General features: G+C 33.6%; 1 protein-coding gene across 2 annotated transcripts in view; it reads left to right on the top strand.

Annotated features, from left to right (window-relative positions):
* Window positions 1–214: 214 nt before the first annotated feature.
* The window catches only part of cact (NF-kappa-B inhibitor cactus), an 83,249-nt gene continuing 55,963 nt past the window's right edge, over window positions 215–27,500 (top strand). For both annotated transcript variants that reach the window (XR_011950123.1, XM_072523997.1), the window contains exon 1: window positions 215–430. Coding sequence is in view for 1 of the 2 variants with exons in the window: in XM_072523997.1 (XP_072380098.1) it covers window positions 376–430 (55 nt within the window). In the remaining variant the exon portion in view is untranslated. The remainder of the gene's footprint in view (window positions 431–27,500) is intronic.

The following is a 27,500-nucleotide window of genomic DNA, read 5'->3' as shown; positions in this document are numbered from 1 at the left end:
TCAAAAAAGTTCCACGCGTTTTCGCTCCGCCTGGTATCCCACGCTGTCGTACAAAGACCTTAATCGCAGCCACCAAATTTATTATAAATTATACGAGTAAAATACTACCAGCTCCCAAACTAATCTACAGCGTCGCGACTGGAAATTCCGATTTTTAATTGCCGATGCGGTCCTGTGTCGGTTGAACAAAACGCCGCACTATCAAAGTTCCCCATTGCTAACAGTTGATCCTCAAAACCTTCGGTGCATCAACAGTGCGAACATACCCAATTGATCCATTTTTTTTATCTTCAGTTTTCCACTTGTGATGAAATTTCGACCTGAATTTTTTTCTGCTAAAACAGATTGTGGCTAAAAGTGAGTGATTTTTCAGTGATGCAAATGTCGGACCAGGATTTCGCCGGGGAAACTACTGAAAAGTTGACTTTTGGTAAGTGTTTCGTTTATTTTTTGACCCATATACACAACTATTTTCTTTTATCCAAGTAATTTACACATCAAACCGTAATTTTTCAATGTTTATATTGAAATTAAATTTTATGGTTGTTTTTTTTCGATATTAATTAGTAATCCAATGTTTATTTATTTTTAATTCGTAAAATGTGCAAACTAAAATATATTTTCTCGTTTTTATTGATAATATGGGTCTAGTAATGTTTTATGAATGCAAAAAGGGATTGACCCTTGTGATTGTAGTAGCTGACCAAATAATAAAAACAGAGCTTAATTTTATTGCTCACTGAGATTGAATTTTACATAATAAGGTAAACAATATGTTCTAGTTTTTAAATTAAGCTTAACAGAAATCATTGACGAATATTCGTATACAGGGTGAACTACAAAAAAATACGATTTTCTCAGATTTTTTAAACGTTCAATCCTATATTTTATTTTTTCACAATATTTAATTTATAATACTCCTTCATTTTTATAAAACATTCTCTATACCTTATTAAACTCATTGCTTTCCGAGATATTTTTAGTTTTCTTCAAATTTGGGAATATCTTCAATTTTTGTAAGTAGAAGCAAGTCTGGTATAAAAATGTAACAAAATTGTTATTCAATAAATAACTAATACAAAATATAAACCATAACAATATGCAATGAATGTAATAATTAATGTGATATTAAGGAAGTAAGTCTAAGGTAAATGGTCAAAATGTCCACCTCCAACGTCTATGCAAGTTTGTAATCGATATTCAAATGACCGTGCCACATTTCTAACATTTGTAAGTCAATGTTATTAAAAGTTTCTCTTATTCTATTTCATATCATCTAGCGTGGTTGGGGGATTCTGGTACACAAGGTTTTTTATACAGCCTTACATAAAAAAATCAATTCAGGCGTCCAAAACCAATTTTTGACAATTCCGGTGATCGCGGTGGCCAAACAGTTGGTCCCCCTCTGCCTATCGCAGAAAAATTATTGTTTAGATGTTTGTGAACATGAACAGTATGATAAACTAGAGCACCGTCATGTAAAAAACACATTCTTTGTCGAATATTAGGTGGAAAAAAAATCCAGAGTGGGTCAATAATATAGTCCTCAACAATACCACTTCAAACGTTTATAGACCACCTAGTTTGACTATGCCTGTTCATAAAGTATTTCTTGATGCATAATAGTAATGAAAATTTTGCCGATTCACTCTCCTATTTTTATGAAATGTAGCCCCATCTTTAAAAAGCAAATAATCGAAAAAAAAAAAATCGGTTGCTATGCACTTGCTTTGGTATGATTGATTTCGTTCTATTGTAACCTACAGGGTGAACACCAAATAAATATTACATCCAACGCAGTCTCTACTTTTTCTTTAAAAACTTTCAAAAAATAGTATGCCGTTTTAGGCCAGCCTTCCCTACATGAAAATGTAAATATAAAGTATGATCTGGTACTCTTCTGACTCTTCTGATCATTTTTTTGCAATATCCTGTATATATAAATAGTTTCTGATGGCACGCCATATACATTAGATCTACTATAAATTCACGTCATTTGATTTGATGTATCATATGCTAGAATTCGGCTATTTTTTGCACTCCGTCAGAGGCCTTCTTCAGGTCAATAAAGTGAATTTGCTTTATAGTGTGTCTATTATCATCCAGTGTCATGTGATATCTCGTATATCGCTATACGTTCATTATTAAGAAGATGCTATGTAATGTCCTTTTGTTAGTCGCCTTGTTTGTTTTTTCTATCTTAATATATTCGTTATATCCTTTTCATTTGCTATATCGCATGTTAGGATTTGTTCAGTTGTTTATTTTATACTCAGTCACTGGCTTTCTTTAAGTGAATCAATCAAAATTTGTCTTGTAGAAAATCTATTTTCATCCATAGTGTCCTACGATATCTCGTATATCGCTATACGTTCATTACTAACGATGATACTGTGTAGTGACATTTTAGTAGTCACTTTGTTTGGCTTTTCTATCTTAGTATATTAGTTATTTCCTCCCCTTTCATTTAACATATCACACGCTCCAATCGGACCAATAAAAACGGAGATATGATATAATGCACTTTTGACAATGCCGCTGTGTCTGTTTTTTCTGTCTTAACATATTTGCTACCCGCTCTTCTTTCCAATACTGTATCATACTTCACGATCCGACGAACAATTTTTACACCCACCACAAAACACGAAAAAAAAATATTTTAATCATCAGTACGACTTTTTATCACAAAATAGTGTCGGTCATTCTTTTCGTACAGTTGTTTGTAAACAAACATGTTAGGTTAGGTTAGTAATATAAATAACAATAAAGGGCATAATGTGAACAGATAATTGGCATAAAAAATACCAAAGAAAACTAGTTATTGAAAAAAAAAAAAGAAATACGAAATAAATAAAAAATTTGCCTAAATTTTCAAATCAATTTGATACCTGTACAAAAAAGGCACAACGAAGCAATGTCGTTATGAACTATGTAAGAGTGATACACGTTCTAAATCATTTAAAGGCAATACATATTATTTCATAAATTTTCTAAAGCCTTTATTTCTTTATTAAATAAATAAATTTATGCACCACCAAAAATGCACCTTTTGGAAAAATAAACAAAATAGTTTTTTTTTAAGACTAATATTAACCGAGCTATACTTTATTATAGGTTAGGTATTCGTAGAATGCTACATTTTGAAGTTTCAAAGTCAAATGAAAAAAATCATTCAAACTTTAGAAAAAATACATGATAGATCCAAAAATTGGTTCAAACAAAATGGGTTTGAAATTGCATCAAGTAAATCAAGTATTAGTATTTTCACTCGACGCAATATCCCAAAACTAAATCAGATAAAATTGAATGGGTATGATTTTAATTTCAGTTCTTCAATTAAATATTTGGGAATGATTCTCGATCGCAAGTTAACTTGGAAACTTCACGTTGAGTTTATGTTGGATATATGTAAGAAGGGTCTAAATTTCCTCAAATCAATTAAAAAAACATGGTGAGGTGCAGATGTGGAAACTTCTTTGCTTTTCTTCCGATCTTATATTAGATCAATTATCGATTATGGATGCATATTATATGGTTCAGCAAGTAAACATATTCTGAAAACAATAGATGTGTTTCAAAACGCAGCATTGCGTATTTGTTTGGGTGCCATTAAATCGACGCCTATTAATGCTCTACATGTGGAAGCTCTAGAAAATCCCTTGGGCTATAGAAGAGAATACCTCAGTCAAAAGTTTGTTATTAATATACAAAATCGTAACACTACTCTCTACTCAAATATAAGAAAACTGAACGAAGAAGATTTAACTAATCGATAGAACTCACCTCCACTTTGTGAGGCTTTTAGAATTAAATTTAAATTACCATGTAAATTCTTCTGTTAGCTCGAATATTTTGAGGTCCTGTTTATCTAGTCTGTCAGACTCTTTAGTTATTTATACGGATGCCTCAAAGTATATTGTTGGTACTGGGTGTGCTTTCTACATTCCATCAACTAATACAGAAAAACTTTGTCGACTAAATCCTAGTTTTTCAATCTTTAGTGCTGAAGCTGTAGCAATATATGAAGCATTAAGATACTTTGAAAACACTCAGAATACATCTGTTACAATAGTATCTGACTCATTGTCTGTTATGTTAGCCATTGAAACTTTAAATTTTCCTAGTAATAACTCAAATATATATGTCTTTCAAATTAACAAACTTGTTTATGACATTTATAAAAACCGAAGAGTTGTTCATTTTTTGTGGGTTAAAGCACATATAGGTCTCAAATACAACGAACATGTTGACCTATTAGCTAAAAAGGCCATTGATAACGGAACGCAAGCTGGTCACCAAATCTGTAGACAAGACGCATTAACAATAATTAAAAATAATATCAATAACAATCTTGGCATATATATAGTACGCAGTCTTCCTCGCAATATGCTTCTATACAGCCTTTAATCCCAAGTGATTATTGGTTTAAAAATTATTCTGTTTCACGAAGGTATATAACATCCATAATTAGAATAAAATTTGGACACGCCTGCTATCCTAGTCATCTGTCCAAACTAAAAATCGTAAATTCAAATTTATGTCCAGACTGCCAAAAAGAAGGTGATCTAGATCACATTTTCTTCGAATGTAAAAAATACACAAAACAAACTGAAATTCTAATAAATAATTTAGTCAACATCAAAATTTTTCCTCCGTACAATATGTGCTATCTGCTATCTCTAAATATAAGAGTTGTAAATGAATGTTTGATGGAATTTATTTGCAAAAGTAAGCTTAATATTTAACTGTAACCTAACCTCTGTTTTACCCCATTTGTTATTACCTTTTATCCGTGACCCAATCTAGTTTGTCTTAAAAGCAATGTCTTGATGGGTCCCTAGACGAGAAATGAGTGTCCATGTTTTATCTCTATCCTATCCTTAATTATAATTTTAATGCTTAAAATTTGTAATGCTACTTAAGTTTGAAATTTATATTATCTTTTTATATTGTACTACACAATCTTCTTTCTGGGTAGAATATTTTCATGTTGTGACTGGCTGTATGGCACTTGCCTATGCCATTTAAACAAAAAAAAAGTGAATTGAACGGAAAACTGTGCACTTTTCGAGGATAACTTATAGAAACTGATTTCTTAAAGTATTTAAAAAGAAGAATCTTTAAAAAAAGTCTCTAACACAAAAATTGTGTGACTTATGATAAAAAGAAAGTCGGTCCCTATTTTCTTCAGCGAGAAAGTGAGCCGAAACAACCCCCTAATTACCACCCTAATTAAAGTTAGTCGTTGGTCTTCTTTATTTATGTATTATTAATACATTCTAGAAGTATGACCGACTTAGAATGATTAGTTTAAAAAAAAATGGAGTTAAAAGCGAATAACGAATTTTTGTAGTTAGGTAAAAATGCCCTTTTCTAAAAAAATGCTAAAAGCGCCCATCGGCACAATATAAATTTTGAAGTAGAAGGTAAGTTGAACTTAATCCCAAATTTTTATAAAAATCGGTCTTTAACGAAAAAATTGCGAGGTTTTGTCCTATTTTAAGCTTCGTCTGCTGGACTATAACTAAAAACGCGTCAATGCGCTGTAAAAGAACAAGAAAAAGAAAAAGGAAAGGTCCTAAACTGGCATAATTTATCTTTATCTTTTCCGCTATATATAATAAGAAAATTTTGGTATTTTGTTCGCTTTCTTTTTTCTCAATTTTAGTGCACATATTTTTGGGATTCGCTTTTATTGTTCTTTTTTTATTTATGATAAATGTTCCAGAATAATCTTAATTAGGTATTCTTTGTGTTGTAACCGAGGTTTTGTTATCGGTTCTATAAGGTTGTAGTACTCCAAAAGCAATTAGTAGTCTTTTATTTTTTGTTTGTTTTAAGACTGATTTTGTAATATTTAATTATATTTTTATTGTTGATCGTTTCTAATTTTAAGAGCGTTTAACTTCTACAAGATTTTTGTTTTGACGAATGATAATCTTTTCTTAATTAACGACCATTTTCTTTAAATTGTATTTAAATTAGATGGTCTGGTACACACCTCATATGAAAATTAACTATACGATATCGTTAGACCACAGGAATAATTCTAATTTTTATTTCACGGGGAAAATTGATATAAACCACATTTAAACTTCCCGATTACAACAGACAATACGAGAAATCCCTCAATGTATTAATATGAATTAATATAGTTTTACGTAATAGTTTTAAGGTATTTACACAATTTACGTAGGCCTTCTGGTTTTTGTGCCATATCAGAAAAGTCGTCCTTCGATTCGTATTTATTCCAGTCCAATCTCAAATGTTTCTCAGCAAAGAAACTTGCTTTCTACTCACATCTCTTCAACTTCTATTTTTTTTTTGAGAATTGGCTGGAGTATTTCAAATACATCTTGTATTAATGTATGTCCCAAATAAGATACTTTTAAAAGGAAAAAGACAGTTAAGATTTGATTTCACGTATAATGCGTCTGTATATCCGCTTATACGTATTTCACCCTAAAAGGGATCTTCAGAACGGCTATTCACAGACGCTCTGAACGTGAAAATAAATCTTTCCTGTCTTGGAAAGCAACTCTAACATGGCTGCGTATGGACGCAAATAGCGACCTCTGACAATAAATCGGTAAACTATAGTAGTTTACGACAATTTTTTTTATTAACTCCAATTAAAAGTACAATCTATCCAAAAGTAAATAATAATAAGTAACTTGTTTGTTTACATAGCGTGTAGGAGCCTCTTCCAGTAGAATAGTTTAATTAAAAAGTATATAGAGAATTTAATTTAGAATTTAATTTAGAGGAGGATGTAACATACCATGCAGCATTTACTATAGACCTTAACATTTTCCCATAGCTGAATACCATATGTCTATATGGGCTTAAGGATCGCCTCATATATAAGCAGTTTGTTATCTAATGTTAATTTAGAGTTTCGACCAATCAACCAGTACATGTCTAAATTTAATACCCAGTTGTTTTCTTTTGGTAAAGATGTGCTTCTGCTAGGTTAGTCGTTTGTCAAGATGGATACCTAAGTATTTTGTGTCGTTTGCCTTACTTAATTCCTTGCCATTGAGTGTAACTGGAGGGCATTCACTTCGATTCATTGTGTTGACTTGGTCTCATTTACTCTAATTCGCCATTTTTTAGCCAAGTTTCTATTTTATTTTAAGTTTTTTTTGTAAATTTTCTGATGTTTTTGTGGGACTGGAGTCCATGGCCAGTATTGTGGTGTCGTCTGCAAAAGTAGCAACTTCTATGTTACTGCTGGATGGGAGATCTGCAGTGAACATTAGGAATAAAATAGGTCCTAGTACGCTTCCTCGTGAAACACCTGCTTTGGTTGGAGCTGAGTGTATTCATCGTGCTGCTTTACTAGGAAGTGTCTATCTGATAGTTAGGATTTTAGTAGTGGAAAGAAAGGATATGGCAATTGTTTCTTTATCTTATAAAGTAGTCTTTCTTGCCAAGCCTTATCGAAGGTTTGACTGACGTCTAGAAAGGCTGTTGAAACTTAGGATTTACTTTCCAGCACGCAGGAGATTTTTTTACTATTCTATGGATCTGTTCGATTATCCCATGCTTTAACTTGAAGTCGAATTGGTGGTCCGGGATAAGTTTAGTTTTTTCTAAAATTGGAACCAATATTAACAATAGAAGCTTTTCGAGTACCTTTGACAGAACCGGTAGAAAACCTATAGGTCTATAGGATTTTAGGTCTTCTGGTTTTTTTCTAGATTTTGGTATCAGGATAATCAGTGAAATTTTCCATGGTCTCGGAAAGCAGCCTGTTCTGATGATGGCGCTGAAAATGCGCTGCAGATATTTGTACCCTTTTATTGTAGATTCTTGCAATAATTTTCCTGTTATCAGATCAAACCCTGGGGCTTTTTTTGGTTTTATATTTTTCATAATTGTATTTCTCATTTCGGTAAGCATGAAGTTTTTAATCGGTAAGTCCAGTTGAAGCGAGGCTGCTAAGAAGTTATGAATCTCGCTATAATTGTCGTTGCGATCTGGTTCGTTTGATTCAAAAACTTTTACTAGATGTTCAGCAAAGCTTGCAGCTTTTTCTTTGTTATCTCTGGCCAATTTACCCCGTTGTGGTTGTTTTAGCTTTTTGTTAGCTTCCAATGTGAGTGTGTATCTTCAAAGGCTGCAAGAGAACTTAGGTTCTCTATTAATCGTCGATACCTTTGTTTTTGATATTATTTAGAAACTTTGTTAGATCTTTGGTAGCTCTGTTTAATTTTGTTTTATCGCTTACGCCTCTCGATATCTGCCATTTTTTTCGTAGCTGCCTTTTCTCTAGTATTTTTTGTTTAACTGTAGGGTCAAGATTTTTTATGGGTTTAGTGTAGTCAATAGTCTGGGTTACTGCTCACGCGGCTTTCTGTATAGCTATTGTGAATTCTTTTGTTGCATCTTTTATTTCTTATGGCATTTTTAATGGAATTTGTAGATTGATTTGTGCATTAAGAATTCCCTAAATTCTACCTAGTTTGTTTTATGGTTTACAACAATTTTTGAACATTTTTTTTTAATTTTCGCCATTTTAATTCAATATTTCTGGTCAACTATCACACAAGGGCACTTTTTTTTTAAAACACTTCTCGAATTTTATGTTTTAGATTTGCCGTTCCATAGATTAACTGTCTGCCATTAGGCAGTAATTTTTGGACGAAAAATTTTTGGCCCCGTCTTTAAAATACAGGAACAATGGAAAAAACCAAAAATTTTTTTGTATTCTTCAAAAGTTGAATAATAACAAAAAAAAGTTGATTGCCATATATAATAGAAAAGATTTAAATAAAAATTGTTGAAAATGTGTCATTTTTTGACATTCTAGACGCCAATAGTACCTTAACAGTCTTTAGTAACTGTCTGGACAAGATTGATTATATTTTCTTCCACAAAAGATTTCACAGAGCAGTCAAAAGTGTCAACAAAATCCTGTAAAAACGGTCCCAAAATCCTACAGAGTTAAGTAGAATATGCAATCAAAGGACTTAAAACAAATAAAAGCCCAGATCATGATGAGATATATCCAAACATACTGAAATTAATTGAAAGTCACAATTTAAATCTATTATCAGCTGTATTACAATTTAATTTATGAAACGGGAAAGTCCCACAAGAAGGGCTGGAATCGATGTTCATTCCAATACATAAAAAATTTTTAATGAGTTACGTTCTCAATCTACATTTAAAAATAATTCATAACCGGATATTTCAGAAGTTTGAACAAATTTAAATGCAGTTCACTTCGGTTTCAGGAGTGGATACAGCAGGAGAAAAGCTCATTTTACATTACAAATACTGTTGGTGAAATGCCACGATCACAGAAAATATATTTATATATGTTTTGTTGATTTGAAGAAGGCTTTTGATAAAGTCCACCACGGAAAATGAACGAAGCAGCTGCTAGACACATAGAGATAAAAAAATACCAAAAATTTTCGTAGAATTGCATCTCTAAAAACTCTGTACTTTTCTTTTGTCTTCTCCCAACTTGAAAATTTAACTGTGATCTGGATTCCCTTTACTGAACCCTTGAAAATAGGTTCGAATTTAAAGTTTATTGAATACATTTAGCTTCACTACTGATAAAAAAATGTATTTGTGATAACATACATATCATGCATGCTAATATAGACCATTCTTACCATATTAATGTGTTATTACAATTATTATGATCCTGACGGCATGTCGATTTAATCCTTTTTAACAATATTTAACAACTATATTATTAGAAGTCATATTAAATAGATAATCATTATTTAAATTAACTACTGAGTAAAGTAATTTTAATTATATATCACGTCTGTAAAATTACTGCAATAAGAAATAACAAATCACTATAATATCGTAATCATCATGAATAGTAAATTTTTCTTAAATTGTAAATTCCCGATAATGTTATCATCAACTGCTAAATATAATTATCTAGATGCTTCCGCGTTTCTGTATCTCAGGTATTCCCAGTTCCCTCTTGACGACTCCCTGGATCAACACAAAATTTTATATATACAGGGTGAGTTTTTAGTTCGATATTGGTCTCATAGGATTGTTTAGTGTAGTCCTTAAAAATGAGTTCACTGTATAATCAGATTCTCCAAGTAATAACCCATTTCTATTATCTCCATTTAAACTTCTTATCCTCTTCTGATTCTTAATAAAGCTTAATAAAACAGGAAGCACGGTTTAGATATCTGGGAATAGATATAACAAGTTATGGAGATGTTAAAGAAGAAGTACAACAAAGCTTAAAAGCAAGTAAAGCGACGGGGGGTCTTAATAACACAAACTGGAAGAACAAACACCTAAGACACGACACAAAAACAAGAATCCATAAAGCAGTAATTAGACCTATATTAACATACACGTCGGAGACAAGACCTAACACATCCTGACACATTTCAAAACTATAATATATATATATATATATATATATATATATATATATATATATATATATATATATATATATATATATATATATGTTCGGAAAGATTTCCGCGGTTAGTACAATTAAACTTAGAGCTAAGATTAATATTATTATAAAAATTAATATTAAACTCACCAGTCTTCCGGGTTGAACCGCGTCGATATCCATTTTGCCGAGCTTTCGACATCCTCTCTGATGTCTTCTTCAGGGCTTCCGAGGTCTCAGTCTCCCGAGCCCCCAGACACTACTACACTCACTAGTAACTTCTAGTTCACTCACTAGTTCACTACTACGACTGGGACCAGGGGACGGTTCATTTATACCCTCGATGGTGACGTGGCCTAGGTGGGGGTTAGGGTGGGGATTGGCGCGAGAGTTGGCGCGAACATTTCCGACAGTGGGATTTTGATTCGAAGATGGAGGGGGCGATATTTTGTTTATGAGAGGTCTCCATGTGGAAGGTAGCCGTATGGCGTCATCTCTTTTATTAAGGCAATTTGGTCTTTTTTCTATTTCTATGGCTTCTCGGATGATTCTTGGTTTATAAAAGCGGATGGGGGCTATGGTTCTGGAGTTTTCGAAATCAATTTTGTGACCTGTATGAAGATGGTGTTGCCCGAGAGCTGAAATTGAATCGGAATTGCGAACAGAAATGGAATGTTCATAAATCCTATTTTGAATTCTACGATTTGTTTGGCCTATATAGGATCGGGGACAGTCTGCACAAGGAATTTCATAAACTCCGTGCTGTTCATTTGGAATATTGTCTTTGATTGATCGGACAAGAGATGAAAGTTCTTGTCCGATCAATCAAAGACAATATTCCAAATGAACAGCACGGAGTTTATGAAATTCCTTGTGCAGACTGTCCCCGATCCTATATAGGCCAAACAAATCGTAGAATTCAAAATAGGATTTATGAACATTCCATTTCTGTTCGCAATTCCGATTCAATTTCAGCTCTCGGGCAACACCATCTTCATACAGGTCACAAAATTGATTTCGAAAACTCCAGAACCATAGCCCCCATCCGCTTTTATAAACCAAGAATCATCCGAGAAGCCATAGAAATAGAAAAAAGACCAAATTGCCTTAATAAAAGAGATGACGCCATACGGCTACCTTCCACATGGAGACCTCTCATAAACAAAATATCGCCCCCTCCATCTTCGAATCAAAATCCCACTGTCGGAAATGTTCGCGCCAACTCTCGCGCCAATCCCCACCCTAACCCCCACCTAGGCCACGTCACCATCGAGGGTATAAATGAACCGTCCCCTGGTCCCAGTCGTAGTAGTGAACTAGTGAGTGAACTAGAAGTTACTAGTGAGTGTAGTAGTGTCTGGGGGCTCGGGAGACTGAGACCTCGGAAGCCCTGAAGAAGACATCAGAGAGGATGTCGAAAGCTCGGCAAAATGGATATCGACGCGGTTCAACCCGGAAGACTGGTGAGTTTAATATTAATTTTTATAATAATATTAATCTTAGCTCTATATATATATATATATATATATATATATATATATATATATATATATATATATATATATATATATATATATATATATATATATATATATATATATATATATATATATATATATATATATATATATATATCTATATATATAGAAAAAAGGAGTACGACCGTTAATCCAATATAAATAAGGATCATTCGAAAAGTGGTGGGTTTTTCGGTCAAAAGTTGGAGAAAAAAGACAAAGAAGTTGGCTACTTGATCTATTTATTGAAGACGTTTCGCGTTTCGCTATCTAATCAGAAACCATCATCAGTTCATCTAAAAACCACAATATGAAAAACCAAACATCCATAGACAAGTCAATATAAATGTGATATTTATATATATATATATATATATATATATATATATATATATATATATATATATATATATATATATATATATATATTGATTTATAGTATCGTCAATCGGTCTGTAGGAAATAAAACTCTATTTGTTTTATGTCTTAATATTTCGTCACGATTTTGTGATGGAGAAAATTGTAAATTTATTAGAATAAATTATTATTAAATAAAATTAAACCTTTTTTGGGATTTGTATTAAAATTCACCTGTTCTCAAAAAAATTAATGTATTCCAAATTATCGCCGCCCTTTTCCCTGTTGTTTATATTTCGTCCCTATTTTTTAGTTTCTCGTTGACAGAGGATTTTAAACTTATTCGTGTACATTGTAAATTGTAATTTCGTTAATTTGCGGATTTACGGTATAATTATAAATCATTTGGAAATTTTTATATTAATTGTAACCGCAAGATATTTCTTATTATATAATTTCTGCAGAAAGCAGACTTTGATTTATTTTTAATGGGACGAGAATCCCCTTCATATTTTTGATGCTGAAATAATTATATATTTAATTGACAAATTAAAAAATAGTCGTTGGAATAAGTATCATATTATTGGCGATACAAACGTTTGGTGACATCTACTTCGACTGTTTTTGCGTCGTTAGGTATAGACACTATTCTAATAGAAACAAAAGTTTAAAAGTTTTGAGACGAAATACGAACAACATAGGCAATAAAAATATGTGCAAAATAAAAAACAAAGAGAGAAACCTTACTACTGATAGAACCAAAATCCTTGAGGTTGTCGAATCCTTTTATCGCGAAATGTATGAGAGCACCGACGAAACACAAGATTAGCCCCTGCCCAAAATCACAAACCAGGGATCAGAATTATTGCCAGAAATATTTCCATACGAAATCAAAACTGCACTTTTAGCAATGAAAAATAACAAATCCCCTGGCGATGACGGAGTAGTTATCGAATCTATCAAACTAGGTTCAAATAAAATTATCCTGGCTTTGACCACGCTTTTCACCGAATGCATCTACCAAGGAAAAACTCCTTCTCAATGCAGTCAATATTTTATTACACAAGCAAGGAAACATAACAGATTTAAAAAACTACCTTCCCATCAGTTTGCTTTCACACATATATAAACTTTTCACAAAAATTATCAAAATTAGACTTCTATCAGCCTAGAGAACAAGCTGGATTTAGATCGGGATACAGCACTACCGACCACTTACTAGTGATAAAGAACCTGATAGAGAAGTCTGCAGAATACAACAAACCATTGGCACTGATATTTGTCGACTACGAGAAAGCATTAGATACCATAAACCATCAGAAAATATTAAAAGCATTGACAGAATGCCGAATAGACCATCGCTACACTAACATACATCATCGCTACATTAACTAAAAGACTCTGTTAACGGAGTTACCATTAACGGAAAATAATTAACAACTTACGATATGCAGACGACACTGTGATCATAGCAACGAGTATAGAAGATCTACAACATCTTATCGAAAGCCTAAGTATGAATAGTGCTGAGATGGGAATTACTATAAACGCTAAAAAACGAAATACATGCTAATTACAAAAAGACCACAAAATATACATCACCTATTGACAATCAATGGTAACGTGATAGAACAAGTAGAAAAATATCAGTACTTGGGAATTTTGATCAATGAAACCAATGATCATACTACGTACCATTCACTGTTATATATTTTCAATATTGTTATATGGAGCTGAGACTTGGACATTAAAAAAATGCAATTTAAAAAGAATCGAGGCTTTCGAACTCTGGTTATATCGCAGAGTATTAAAAATATCATGGACTGATAGAATTACAAATAAAGAAGTACTGGAGAGGGTTGGTAAAGAAACAAAACTAATCACCACTATACAAACCAGAAAACTGGAATACCTAGGCCACGTGATGAGGGGACCAAAATATGAAATTTTGAGACTCATAATACAGGGAAAGATTCAAGGAAGAAGATCTATTGGCCGAAGGCAGAACTCATGGTTGAAGAATCTACGTGATTGGTATCAATGCAGATCGATTGATTTTTTTAGAGCAGCAAGTTCAAAAATAAAATAGCCGTTATGATTGCTAACCTCCGTAGGGAGACGGCTAAGAAGAAGAAGACACTAACATATTCAAATATATTTACCAAAATTCCACAGCTAGCATAAGGCTATCTGAACAGGAAACAAATAAACTCTGTATACAGCGAGTAGTACGGCAAGGTGAGAGGGTGTCTGTCTCTCCAAAGCTATTCATGACGCTTTTAGAACATACTTGTAAGAATGCACATCTGAACGAGCATGTTATCAACATAAATGGAGAGAAGCTCAGTCATTTGAGATTTGCAGATGACATGGTTCTTGTTGCCGATCGTATGGATGATGCAATAATAATGTTTAAAAAATTATATCACGCTTCCGTGGAGTCGGACTAAAGATTAATATGAACAAGACGCAAATAATGACTAATCTGGTGCTAAATCAAAATATTGCTGTTGATGGAAGGGATATTGTGCAGACTACAAGTACTTAGGTTATGAAATTCGGTTGGGCAGAGATAACCAGAGATGTGAGCTCTCACGTCGCATAGGATTAGCCTAGGCAGCGTTTGGTAAATTAAAATATATATATTTAGGGATTCTACAGTATCCACTGCCTTCCCTCGCTCAACCGTTTCCATCTCTCTCTGTTGTTTCATTCTCCATCGTTTAGTCCTCTCTTACTCATGGCGTCGTCTACTTCGTTCCTCCAGGATTTTCGGGGTCGTCCTCTTTTCCTCCTTCCTATGGGGCTCCATTCGGTTATTCTCTTTATCCATCTGCTGTCGCTAGTTCTTCTTACATGTCCATACCACTTTAGTCTTTTTTGTTCTATATATGTTAGTATGTCTGTTTCTATTGATGTTCTTTGCTTTATTTCGTCATTACTTCTCCTATCCATTCTTGTTACTCTGCAGCATCTTCGCAGGCATTCCATCTCTGTTGCTACTATCTTACTGCTGGTTTTCTTGTTTATGATCCAATTTTCAGCCCCATATGTCATAATACTTCGCACTAATGTTTTATAAATCTGCGTTTTTGTCTTCATATTTAGGTGTCTATCCCACCATACTGAGTTAAGTTGTCGGATTGCTGTTCTTGTTTGTCCTAATCTTTGTGTAATTTCTTCCTCTGTTGTTGCCTTTTTCGTGATTATAAACCCCAGGTATTTGAATTTATCCTTTCCTTTGATTGTTACGTTGTCATCAATCTGTAGATCTTCTATGTCTTCTTCACTTGTAGATAGGTACTCTGTTTTCGCGAGGTTAATATCTAGGCCAGCCTTGGTATATTCTTCTTGTAGTTTCTTCATCATGTAGCTGAGGTCGTCTTGGTCTCGTGCAATCACTACTTGATCGTCTGCAAAACTTAATGTATATAGGTATTCGTTCCGTACCGGTACTCCCATGCCTTCGCATTTTCTTTTCCATGTAGTCAAGGCTTTCTCTAAGTATATTTTGAATAGAGTTGGAGATATGGAACAACCCTGCAGGAGCCCTTTTGTTGTGGTGAAGTCTCCTATGATTCTTGTTCCCATTTTAATGGACACTTTATTTTCTTTATACAGAGCTTTTGTAGCTTCTATGAGTTCCGTCTGTATTTCTAATTTGTACATTGCCTCCCATAGTTCTGACCTTGGTACAGAGTCATACGCCTTTCTCAGGTCCACAAATGCCAAGTGTATATCTCTATTTTTTGCTTTTTTCTTTTCCAACAGTTGTTCCAGTGTGTATATGTGGTCTATGCATGATCTTCCTGCCGTGAAGCCTGCCTGATCCTCTCCGATTTTGCCTTTTATCGCTTGCTCTATCTTTTCTCGCAGTATCTTCCCATATAATCTTCCTATTGATGATATTACGCTTATTCCTCTGTAGTTTTCGCATCGTTTTCTATCTCCTTTCTTAAATATATATGTCATATATGCCGCCGTCCATTCCTTTGGGAGCTGTTCTCCATTTATGGCTTTCTGAAATATCCATTGTATCATCCGGTGTAATTTTTTTGATCCGTATTTTATAAGCTCAGGTGAGATGCCTCCAGGTCCCGGTGCTTTCTTATTTTTGATTGCTTTTATGGCCGTTCTCATTTCCCTATCTGTTATTTCTATTTCTTGTTGTGGGAATCTGCTTCGTCTTCGCCTGTTTTCTTTTCCAATGAATTGTGGTCTTTGTTCTGTTAATAGTTCCTTGTAGTAGTCCTTCCATTCTTTGTCCTGTATATTTCCCAATTTAATTTTTTCTTTTGAGTTTTGTTTCAATCCTCTCAGTACTTTCCATGACTCCTAAGTTCTTGTACCTCCTATATATGTTTCAATATTTAAGCAGATTCTTTCCCATTCTTCATTCTTTTGCTGTGTTATTTGTTTTTTCACTTCTCTATCTTTTTCTCTATATTCTTTATAAACTTCATCGTTGTTTGTAGTCAGCCATTTTCTGTATAGTTGCTTTTTTTCTTGAATTATTCTTTTTGTTGGTTCATTTATTTCATAATAGTGCTTGCTGTTTATTTGTTATATGTTCTTTTTCCCCAAGGGCTTCGAATGCTGCTTGCTTTATACTCGCCTTTATATGCTCGTATATTTCTTCGATGTTGCCGTATCTGAATTCTATTAATTTTTGGTCTAGACGTTGTTGGTATAGTTCTCTTATTGATTGTTCTTGGAGTAGTTCTATATTGTATTGTTTTTCTCTTATAGTGTTCAACGGTTCTTCTGTGGAGGGGGTCTTGTTATGTTTCCAATTAATGCTCATTTTTGCTGTCAGTAGTCTATGGTCCGTTCCACATTCTGCTCCTCTTTTGACTCGCACATCTTTGATCTTTATTGTGGTATCTTGTTTGATTATTATGTAGTCTATTATCGATTTCAGCTTTCGTGTTTCTTGCGTCCATGTATATTTATGAATATTTTTATGTCTGAAAAATCCGTTGGTGATTTTTAGGTTGTTTAGTTCGCATAATTCAATCAGGCGTTCTCCGTTATCGTTTTTTTCATCCTCTCCAAATCTCCCCACTACTTTATCGTTTTCTTTTCTTCCAGTTCTGCCGTTAAGGTCTCCTGTTATAATTATCTCCACGTTCTTTTTAATTAGCTCTATTTGATTTTGGAGTTGTTCCGTAAAATGTTCTTTTTCTACTCTCGGAGAATCGTCTGTTGGTGCATATACTCCGAGTATCACTGTCTCTTTACCGTATATGTCTATATGCATTTTAATTATTCTCTCGTTGATTGGTTCCCATGTTCTAACCCTGTTCTTCCACTTATTTTTGATTAGTATTCCCACTCCTGCCTTTGCTCTACATTCTTTATTAACTCCGCTCCAGCAGTGGATATGGTCTTCTATTGTTTCCGTTCCATTTCCTTTCTTTTTGGTTTCTGTTGTTACTAGTATGTCGATGTTGCTTTCTTTAAACTCTTTGATCACTTCCGTCGCCTTTTTGTTCCATCCTTGTATATTCCATGTTGCACATATGAATGTTCTATCTTTTCTTCGTTTCGATTTTTGGTTGAGCTTTGATAAGACTGGGTCTTCCGAACTCTTCGCAACATTGCCCCCCCCCCGTATCCGATGGGGCTCCCTCTATCAGAGGTGTGGATTTTCCACCCGGGGATGTGTTTCCGTATTTGGCTTTTTCATACCCTTATGTTTTTTTGTGTGTTAGGTTGCTAATTCCTAACGCCACAACCCCCGTTTGGAGGACCTTTTCTTCAGCCGCCCATTCTGGATCAGACGCTGTTGGTTCTTCCGCCATCTTGACCATTGTGACTTTTCCAGCCATCCTCTGCTCTCGAGACCGTTGACCGGTTTTCACCTGTACCCCAGGCAGGGACCCTAACAGGGTGCTATCAGCCGGGTCAGCTGAACCCTGGTTTTTTTAGAGGTGTTACTCCTCTATCCCTCCTCTTTTATCTGGGCTTGGGACCGGCTGCATCGGTTATAGAGCTACTCAATTCACCCCACACCAATTCAGGCAGAGTAAAATATGTATTTAAATCGGATCTACCCATATGCCTCAAAAGGAAAATCTTTGACCAATGTGTGTTACCTGTACTCACTCATAAAGCGGAAATATTCAGATTCACAAAAAAGGTAGTTAATAATATTCGCGTGACTCAGAGGGCTATGGAGCGCCAGTGTCTGAGAGACCGAATCTCAAGCGAAGAAATAGGTCGTAGAACAAAAACAACAGACGCTATCGAAAAGCGTCGTTAAAATGGAATTGGGCAGGACACGTCGCCAGAGTATCAGACAACCGATGGACAAAAGCTATTTTAGAGTGGAGACCAAGACAAGAAGCAATACGGAGCAGAGGACTGTGTGACGACAGAGAAGAATTGAAACTCCTCTGCTTGTTGGCTGTTCTTTCAATACTCTGCTACCAAAAAGAATGGAATCGCCTTCTATTTCTAACGTAGTAACTTCATTTTTGTCTTTGATAATCAAAAGCAATACGTCTTTGTATAAAATTTCGTCTATATAAGAAACCCAAAGTCTACACAACTCGTGACTGTTTAATATTTATCAGCTTTAAATATTTGTTATCGCGTTGTTCTATTTTCTGCCATTATTTAAATTAACCAGCCTGAAGAAATTTACATGTTCCGGTCCTGAACAGATAAGTTGATACTTCGTCGCCTGCCGCCCATATGTATATAAGGAAAGGTTTTTCCAAATGAGCCAATCTTTGACATTAGCTTATTCATTATTTAAATAAGTATAGACGTTTGGTGAAAATATGTAAGCTGCTAGACTCATTAAGTATAATGTATAATTTAAGAGACTAAACATCTGTTTGTTTAGATTTTTTCCAAGGTAGAACGAGTGACAAATAATTTGTCTGTCATTCTATAGGTATGTAAAAGTTCGATTCTTTATTTGGACTTTGCAGTGCCTATATTTTTCATGACTTAATTTCAAGAGTCTTATTTCTGTACTAAGTAATTCATTTCTATTTTTACGATGTGTTAGGTATATGTGATTCATACAACTGTATTATCAACATTGTTATCTTCACTAAATTCATCTACATTAATACTAAATACTCAATCCCAATCAATCATAAATAAATACTACATCTTAGTCATGAAGAACATAGTTGTAACCGTAGTTTATCAATTAAGTCATCAGTTTGAGATAACGCTGAAGCAAAAATTCTGTTATATTTATTAATACGAGGAAAAAATTCATTTAGTTAAAGATAGTTCAAACACTCCTGACCATGGAGCTGCGCGAAGGCGGAGTCGAATTCACATAAAGGCAGAAAGGTTCTATTGTAAGTGGAATTATACAGTGCATAGTACAATGCGTTTCACATGGAAGTGGGGACTAAACCAAATTTCGTCTACTGCGCCGTGGTCAGGAGTGCTTGCACTATCTTCTAACTGTCCAACATTTAATTCCGTACTTCATAGCTAGACTTATGACAGTTTTGTAGAATTTTCCTTACAGTTTCATTGGAATCTTTCCGTCACATAACACATCACTATATTCCTTCCACTTTATCCTAACTCTACTGCATACATCTCCATCTACAGTACATTTAACCAACTTACACCTTTAAACGATTAATAGAATTCTCAGAAAACTTTTCGTTGTAGTAAAAGGCACGGTAAACTGCACTTGAGTTCCTCATAATCTTTTTAATTACTTACTTTGTTTAGAATATTTTTGCCTGTATTATCAGTTAGAGTTAATTTGTATAAAATGAGGACAAAAATTCAAATGCGTATTCCGGAAAATTTATATTATTTTTAACTAACCAATTTTTTATGCTCGGTACGTTCCACGACTGTTTTGGTTGTTTCTCCAAAATCTCCGAATAGTAAGGTGCATTATCTAAAACTATAACTGATGGTTCACTCAAAATAAGTAATAGTTTCTCCTCAAGTCATTTAACAAACATATCTGCATTCATGTTTTCATGGTAATCAGCAGATTTTGATTTTGAAGAAAAAATCAAATCTACGTTTTCTATAAATCCTTCTTTCCCTCCTGCATGAAGAATGATGTGTCTGTTTCCTTCGCTATCTCTGTGTTTTATTGATTTTATGCTGTCATCTTGCCAAATTCTTTTAATTCCACTTTTTGCAAATATCCATGTCTATAACCACTGCAAGGTTGGCTATAACCATTGCAAATTCGTCTCTATCTTCTGCTTTTCTTAAGAACGTCTGTGTGTTTAACCCGGTCCAGTCGCATATGTTTTTCAGCCACGATATTTGTCGTCTACCAAGACCCCTTTTTCCTTCCATTTTACTTTTCATAATTAGCTGCAACAACTCGTACTTATCATTTCTATGTATGTGCCCCAAATATGCTGTCTTTCGGCTTTTAATTGTGGTCAAAAGTTCTCTGCCTCTTCCCATTCTGTGCAACACCATTTTGTTCGTAATATAATCGGTCCATGGTATCTTCAAAATTCTCCTAAAAAGCCACATCTCAAAAGCTTCCAGTTTTCTCATTAAGTCAACATTAACAGTCCAGATTCAGATCTTCCGTAATCCAGACTCCTAAGTATTTCATTTTGTTCACTTGCTCAATATCTTCATTTTTATCTAGATCCTTGTAATGACTTTGCCCGTCTTACTGATAACTCTTACTTACTGGTTTTTGTTTTGTTTATGTTTATTGTTAAACCAAACTGTTCCCTAGTATCACCAATTGTGTTTAGTAACGTCCGCAAGTCTGTCTCACTTTCATCGATAATGACTGTATCGTCAGCATAAGAGATGTTATTTATATTTTCACAATTTATCTTGATCCCTTCTGTACAGTTTTCAAGTGCTTGCGCAAATAACTAGGTTTACCCGGCACTAAACAATAATCTTTATACTGCCACTGTTTTTTGTGACTATGCCAAAACTTTTAATTGTGTAAATCACGACATTTTGATAAAAAAAACTAAATTTCTGTTTAATTCGAGGTACTTGTTTAAATTTATTTTAATCTTACTAGGGGAACCGGAAACAACTGTTTAGAGCAAGTGATACTGACTCTAGTCACAAAAGTATTGTATGTGGAGTACCACAAGGTTCAGTATTGGGTCCTCTTCTCCTCCTTATCTTTATAAATGATATCACTAATTTAAAAATCGATGGATGGATGGAATTTTTTTTTGCTGATAATACCAGCATTACCTGGAGCAACTCTAATATTCCAACTCTTCAGGCAACTATAATTTCTGATCCATTTACAATAAAACCTGTTCTGACTCTAATTTACTCTCTTTTAATGAGGAGAAGACAGTAGCATTATCCTATAATGTCAACTCTTGCTTCTTAGTAACAGCCTGATCAGTATCATTGATTTTGTAAAATTTCTTAGTATTTTTATAGACAGCAGCAACCTTAAATGGTCCCTCCATATCGATTTGCTAAGTAAGAAACTAGCCTCTGCCTGATGTGCAATGAGATCTGTTTTGAAAGAAATCAATTTAGCTTCTTCAAAAAATAACATATTTTTCTTAGTTCGAGTTTCATCTTTGATGTGGTTTTCCTTTTTGGGGTTCAAGTACAGCTGCCGAATCTGATGTTATTTTTAAATTAAATAAAAAGAGCAATACGGTGGTATCTGCTTAGCCTTGGAAGAACAAAACGTTGCAGAAGATACTTCAAAAATCACGGGATTTTAGCGCTTCTCTCTCTGTATATATTTTAGAAACTGTTTGCTTAATTCGTAATCACCTACATGTTTTTCCAGCAAGACCTAAGGATGACTACTCTGTCAGAAATTCGTCATTTGATGTTTATTTACCGATCCCGTCCACTGAGTTAGTAAATAAATCTATATTATGTTGTGTAAGAAAACTATACTTATCTCTCTTTACAACTTTACAATCTGCAACATCGTTCCCTGAGTTCCATAAAATGATAAAAGACTATATATCTGAAAGACAATATTATTCAGTAGAAGAGTTAATGAACAATCATATTCAGCAACTTCAACTTATTAGTTCGTAAGGTCTAGACGGGTTATGGTGTTATGGACGCAGTTAAAAGAATTACAACGCTGAAATGGAACTGGGCTGGACATGTTGCCAAAGAAAGTTTAGAATGGAGACCTACACACGATGCTTATTGTAATCGAGAATGTTCTCCAACAAGGTGGTCGGACGACATAAAGTGTAACGGCTAATAATGATGATCGGATAAACATATCAGTTCCCTCATAAAAATAGTTATGTCGTAATTGTCGAAACTCTTATCAAAACTATTAAGCAGCAAGAAATAATATCGAAATTATTCTAATTTTACCTCTCCGCAAAAAAGTTAGCCCATCACTGCGATATATTTTAAAGTAAAAATATCACATATTTTAAAAAGCACAATCAAATATCGCCTAATTATGTCAAAACTTTTTTGCAATTTTGACCGTGTCATTGTCATGATTATCAAAAAAATATGTCTTTTCAGAATTACTCACAAACAAATTTAATATCGGGAACCGCCAACGATGTCTCATTTTCATAAAATTACTATTTAATTATATTATTTTGATACATGCAAGTTGTTAAAATTCTTTATAAATCATTCACATAGGGCTTCACTAATGGCATGTATTTTATCGGCTGTAATCTTGGATAACACTTTTTTGTTTTCGAAGTATTCGTAGCCTTGGGAAATCGGATTAAACTATGGGTAAAAGTAAAATCTAAGTGGTAATATGAGATCATATCTAAATAATATCATTTTAATTTTCGAGTAGAATAAAATGCATACGGTGGGGACAATTATGTTTGCTGTCGATTCAATATACAGAGTAAACGCGATACCTCGAAAGGAAACTACAAAAAATTGTGAATTAACAACTTTTTAGCTTAACGAGTATCTCGAGATACGAACTACAATTTCGATTTACCAAGGCACAATTTATTATAAAATATAAATGGATTATAGTGTATGGATTACGAATTAAGCAAACATTTTCTAGAATATATAAAGAGGGAAGAGTTAAAATCCCGTGATTTTTGAAGTAACTTCTGCAATGTGTTCTTCTACTGAGGCCAAAAGATACCGTATTGCTCTTTTTTGTAATTTAAAAATAATATCAGATTGGGCAGCTGTACTGGAACCCTAAAAAGGAAGGCCATATGTAAGATGAGACTCGAACAAAGAAAAATATGGTATTTTGGAAGATGTTAAATTGATTTCCTTCGAAACAGATCTTATTAAATAGCAGGCTGAGGCTAGTTTCTTACTTAACAAATCGATATGATGAGATCATTTAAAGTTGCTGTCTATAAAAATACCAAGAAATTTTACACAATCAACGATACTGAATTGGCTGTTATTAAGAAGCAAGGGTTGAAGAACTCCTTTATGGGATAATGCTACTATCTTATCCACGTTAAAAGAGAGTAAATTAGAGTCGAACCAGGTTTTTATTTTAAGTAGAATTGCATGAAGAGTTGCAATATTAAAGTTTCTCCAGGTAATACTGCTATCATCAACAAAAAGAAAAAATTTTCCATCGATTTTTAAGTTAGTGATGTCATTTATAAAGATAAGGAAAAGTAGAGGACCCACTACTGAACTTTGTGATACTCTACATACGATGTTTTCGTGACTAGAGTCAGTATCATTTGCTCTAACTAGTTGTTTTCTATTCCTCAAGTAAGATTGGAACCAATTCAAAGAAATATCTCGAGTTCCGTAGAAATTTAGTTTTTTTTATCAAAATGTTGTGATTTACAGAATCAAAAGCTTTGGCATAGTCATAAAAAACAGCGGCAGTGTAAAGATTATTGTTTAGTGCTTGATAGACCTCATATAGTACAGAAAACATATCCCTGGTACATTTATTATTTAAAAAGCCGAACTGACTTTATGATAAAATGTAGTTTTCAACGAGAAAGGACATAGGTCGGGCTTTTATAAGTCTCTCAATAATTTTGGATAGGACTGGCAATAAGGCAATAGGTCTATAGTTGCATACACTAGATTTTTCACCACCCTTATGAAAAGGAATTATAATGGCTGTCTTTAGGCACTCTGGAAATATACCTTTTTCAAAGGAATCGTTAATTAGTGAGACCAGAATTTCCAAAAAATTTTTTTGGATATTTAAGAAAATTTTTATGGATAGTCTATTAGTACTACAGGAAGATTTGCTTTTGATACTACTGATTGATTGGATCAGTTCAGATGTATCAACTTTTCTTATAAAAAATGAATTCGAGACCTTTTTTGAATTGGGGAGATAGGAAATAGGATCTTGTTGTGGCAAAATAGTTGATGTTATTTTTTACTCACATTAACGAAGTATTCATTTAGATTTTCAGGGTTTGGAAGGGAAAATGTTTGAGCTATGTTAGTTTTACTTCGAAGATCGTTTATTATGGACCAAGTTTCTCTGCAACAATTTTAGAGCTTCCCAGACGATTCTGCTAGTACATTTTTATAGCTTTTTGATCAGTTTTAGATAGGTTACTCTGTACTTGCAGACATATTCAGTGACAAAGACGTTGGTAGTAAATTTCTTTGGTAGTCCATGGTTTTCCTCTGAGCTATTGGCAGCGTTCTAGAAGTTGTAGCTGTCAATGTCAAAGTTTTGGCACCATAGGACATCACAGGTAACACACATTGGTCAAATGTTTTACGTTTTAGGTAAATTTTACGGGTAGTCTTTGAGTTTTCCAAAGACTACCCATGCTAGGTTTATTCTTCTTCGTAGTTCACATGTTTGGTTATCTCTTGTGATCTTTATTTCGTGTTCAAGGTATATGTATTTTTCCACCAGCTCTACTTCGTTATCTCAAATATTGATATTTCCGCTAGATACTATGTTTGTCATGAATTTTGTTTTGGATATGTTTATTTTAAGACCCACGCTGGCAGACACTTACTGAAGTTCATGTAGCATTGTACATATCTCCTTGAGGTTGTCTAATAACAAAACTATGTCGTCTGCGAATTTAAAATTTGTTAATCTTCTACCGTCCATTTCAGGTCTTTCTCTTCTCAGATTTTTACAAGCATATTCTAGTACAGCGGTAAACAGTTTACCTAAGATAAGGTATCACCCTGTCGGACTGATCTGCCGGTTGGAATATGATCTGCGTTTTTATGTAGTTTCAACGACATAGTTGCGTTCTTGTATGTATTGTAAATTAACCTTGTATATCGGTAGTCAATGCTCCATGCTTGTAGTGCTTCCAGGATTTTGTCAAATTCTGCCGTATCAAAGGCTTTATGGAAATCTACAAAAGCCAGAACAAGTGGTCGATTGTATTCGATAGTCTTTTCTATTACCGTTTTAATGCTCTGTAGGTGATCATTTGTTCCAAATCCGGTACGAAATCCCGCTTACTCTATTGGCTGGTAGATATCAAGTTTTTTCTCAAGACGGTTCGTTACTATTCTTGTAAGGAGTTTGTATCGGTGACTAAGAAGAGTTATAGGTCTGTAGTTTTCTAATTTAAGGGGATCTCCTTTTTATTATTAGATTAATATATATTATTATTATAATATTATATATAACTAATATAATAGATTATTATATATATATATATATATATATATATATATATATATATATATATATTTATATATATAGATATATATATATATATATATATATATATATATATATATATATGTGTGTGTGTGTGAGAGAGAGAGAGAGAGATGGCATTAGACAAAAAATCTTTTTGCCACAGAAAATTGTTATAAGGATGTTTAAATTTTTATTTTAGAATCGTTTATAAACTTGATTAGAATATTATATATAGATTTGTCAGAATAAGATAACAGATTGCTGATGTTAACTGGTAGGCTAATATTGAGATCAATTAAATCTTCGAGTCTGTTCCCTATGATTAGGACAATCGAAAAATAAGTGGTTCAAATCTCCGACAGTTTTATCATCACAAGGACAGAAAGGGGTTTCATAGATTCCAATCCTATGTAGATGCCCTGGAAAGAGGCCATGGTTAAGTTTTAACCGGGTTAATTTGCCTACGTATGTGTAAAGGGGGTTCCTGGGCTTCTGCTAGAACTGTTTGTTTGGTGAAGACATCAAGCTCCTAGACGAATTTTTATTGATTTAAATTGTATTCTGTCAAGAGTTAATAGATTTGTTTTGCATGTTGAACCGTAAAGAACACAACCGTAATCCAGAATGGATCGTATGTAGGATCTATAAAACATTAAGGATATATTTTGATCTGCACCCCATCATTTTTTAGAAACGAAACGCAGAAGGTTAATTCCACGCTCGCACTTTTGTTTTACGTACTTTATATGGCTGGACCACAAGAGTTTTTTATCTAGGATCATGCCTAGATACTTATACTCTTCTGCTAAGGGGAAATTATAATCACCTATCTGGCATTTGCCTGTGACTTTTTGTCTACGTCTAGTGAAACATACAATCGAAGATTTTTCTTGTGATATACAAAAACCCATTTGTTTCACCCACTTATCTATGTTACTAAAGCTAAGTTTTAGATTCAACATACAATCTTCATAGGATTTATGGCTGGTATATAAACATATATCGTCTGCATATTGAATTATTTTGCATTTTTCATCCATCAAACCATGCAGATCTGCAGTATAAACATTAAATAATACAGGACTCAGAATTGAGCCTTGTGGGAGACCGTTATAATAATATTCTTGGACCGTGTAATACATTTCTATGGTCCCGTAAGTATATTTTTCTATTCACATACAAATTTATAATATTTACAGATAATCTTTTATCAATACCACACCCTACCATTTTTGAATATAATATATCCAAATCAACCACGTCATATGCACCCTTTAAATCTAGAAACAAACATAGCATAAATTCGTTTTTTGAAAAACAGAGTTGAATATCCGTAACTAAATGTATGAGAGCATCAATGGTACCTCGACCTCTACGAAATCCATACTGTGAGTAGGGAAAAACTGAACTACTTTCAATAAAATGTTCTAATCTAAATTTTATGAGCCTTTCAAAGGATTTTGTCACACATGGTAATAGAGAAATGGGTCTATAAGATGATGGAAGTTCTGGGTTTAAGTTAAATTTAAGTAAAGGGCAGATGATAATATTTTTTAAAGTATCGCAATATTCTTGTTTGAACCACCAACTATTAAAGATTTGTAAGAGAACATCTTTGGCATTTGACGGCAATTTGTCCAATATCTTATAAATAAAACCGTCCAAACCGGGGGCTGTATTT

This window comes from Diabrotica undecimpunctata, chromosome 2 (assembly GCF_040954645.1).
Source record: "Diabrotica undecimpunctata isolate CICGRU chromosome 2, icDiaUnde3, whole genome shotgun sequence".
Classification (NCBI taxonomy): domain Eukaryota; kingdom Metazoa; phylum Arthropoda; class Insecta; order Coleoptera; family Chrysomelidae; genus Diabrotica; species Diabrotica undecimpunctata.
The sequence above is the reverse complement of the archived record's forward strand: the minus strand, read 5'-3'. Positions and strand labels throughout refer to the sequence as shown.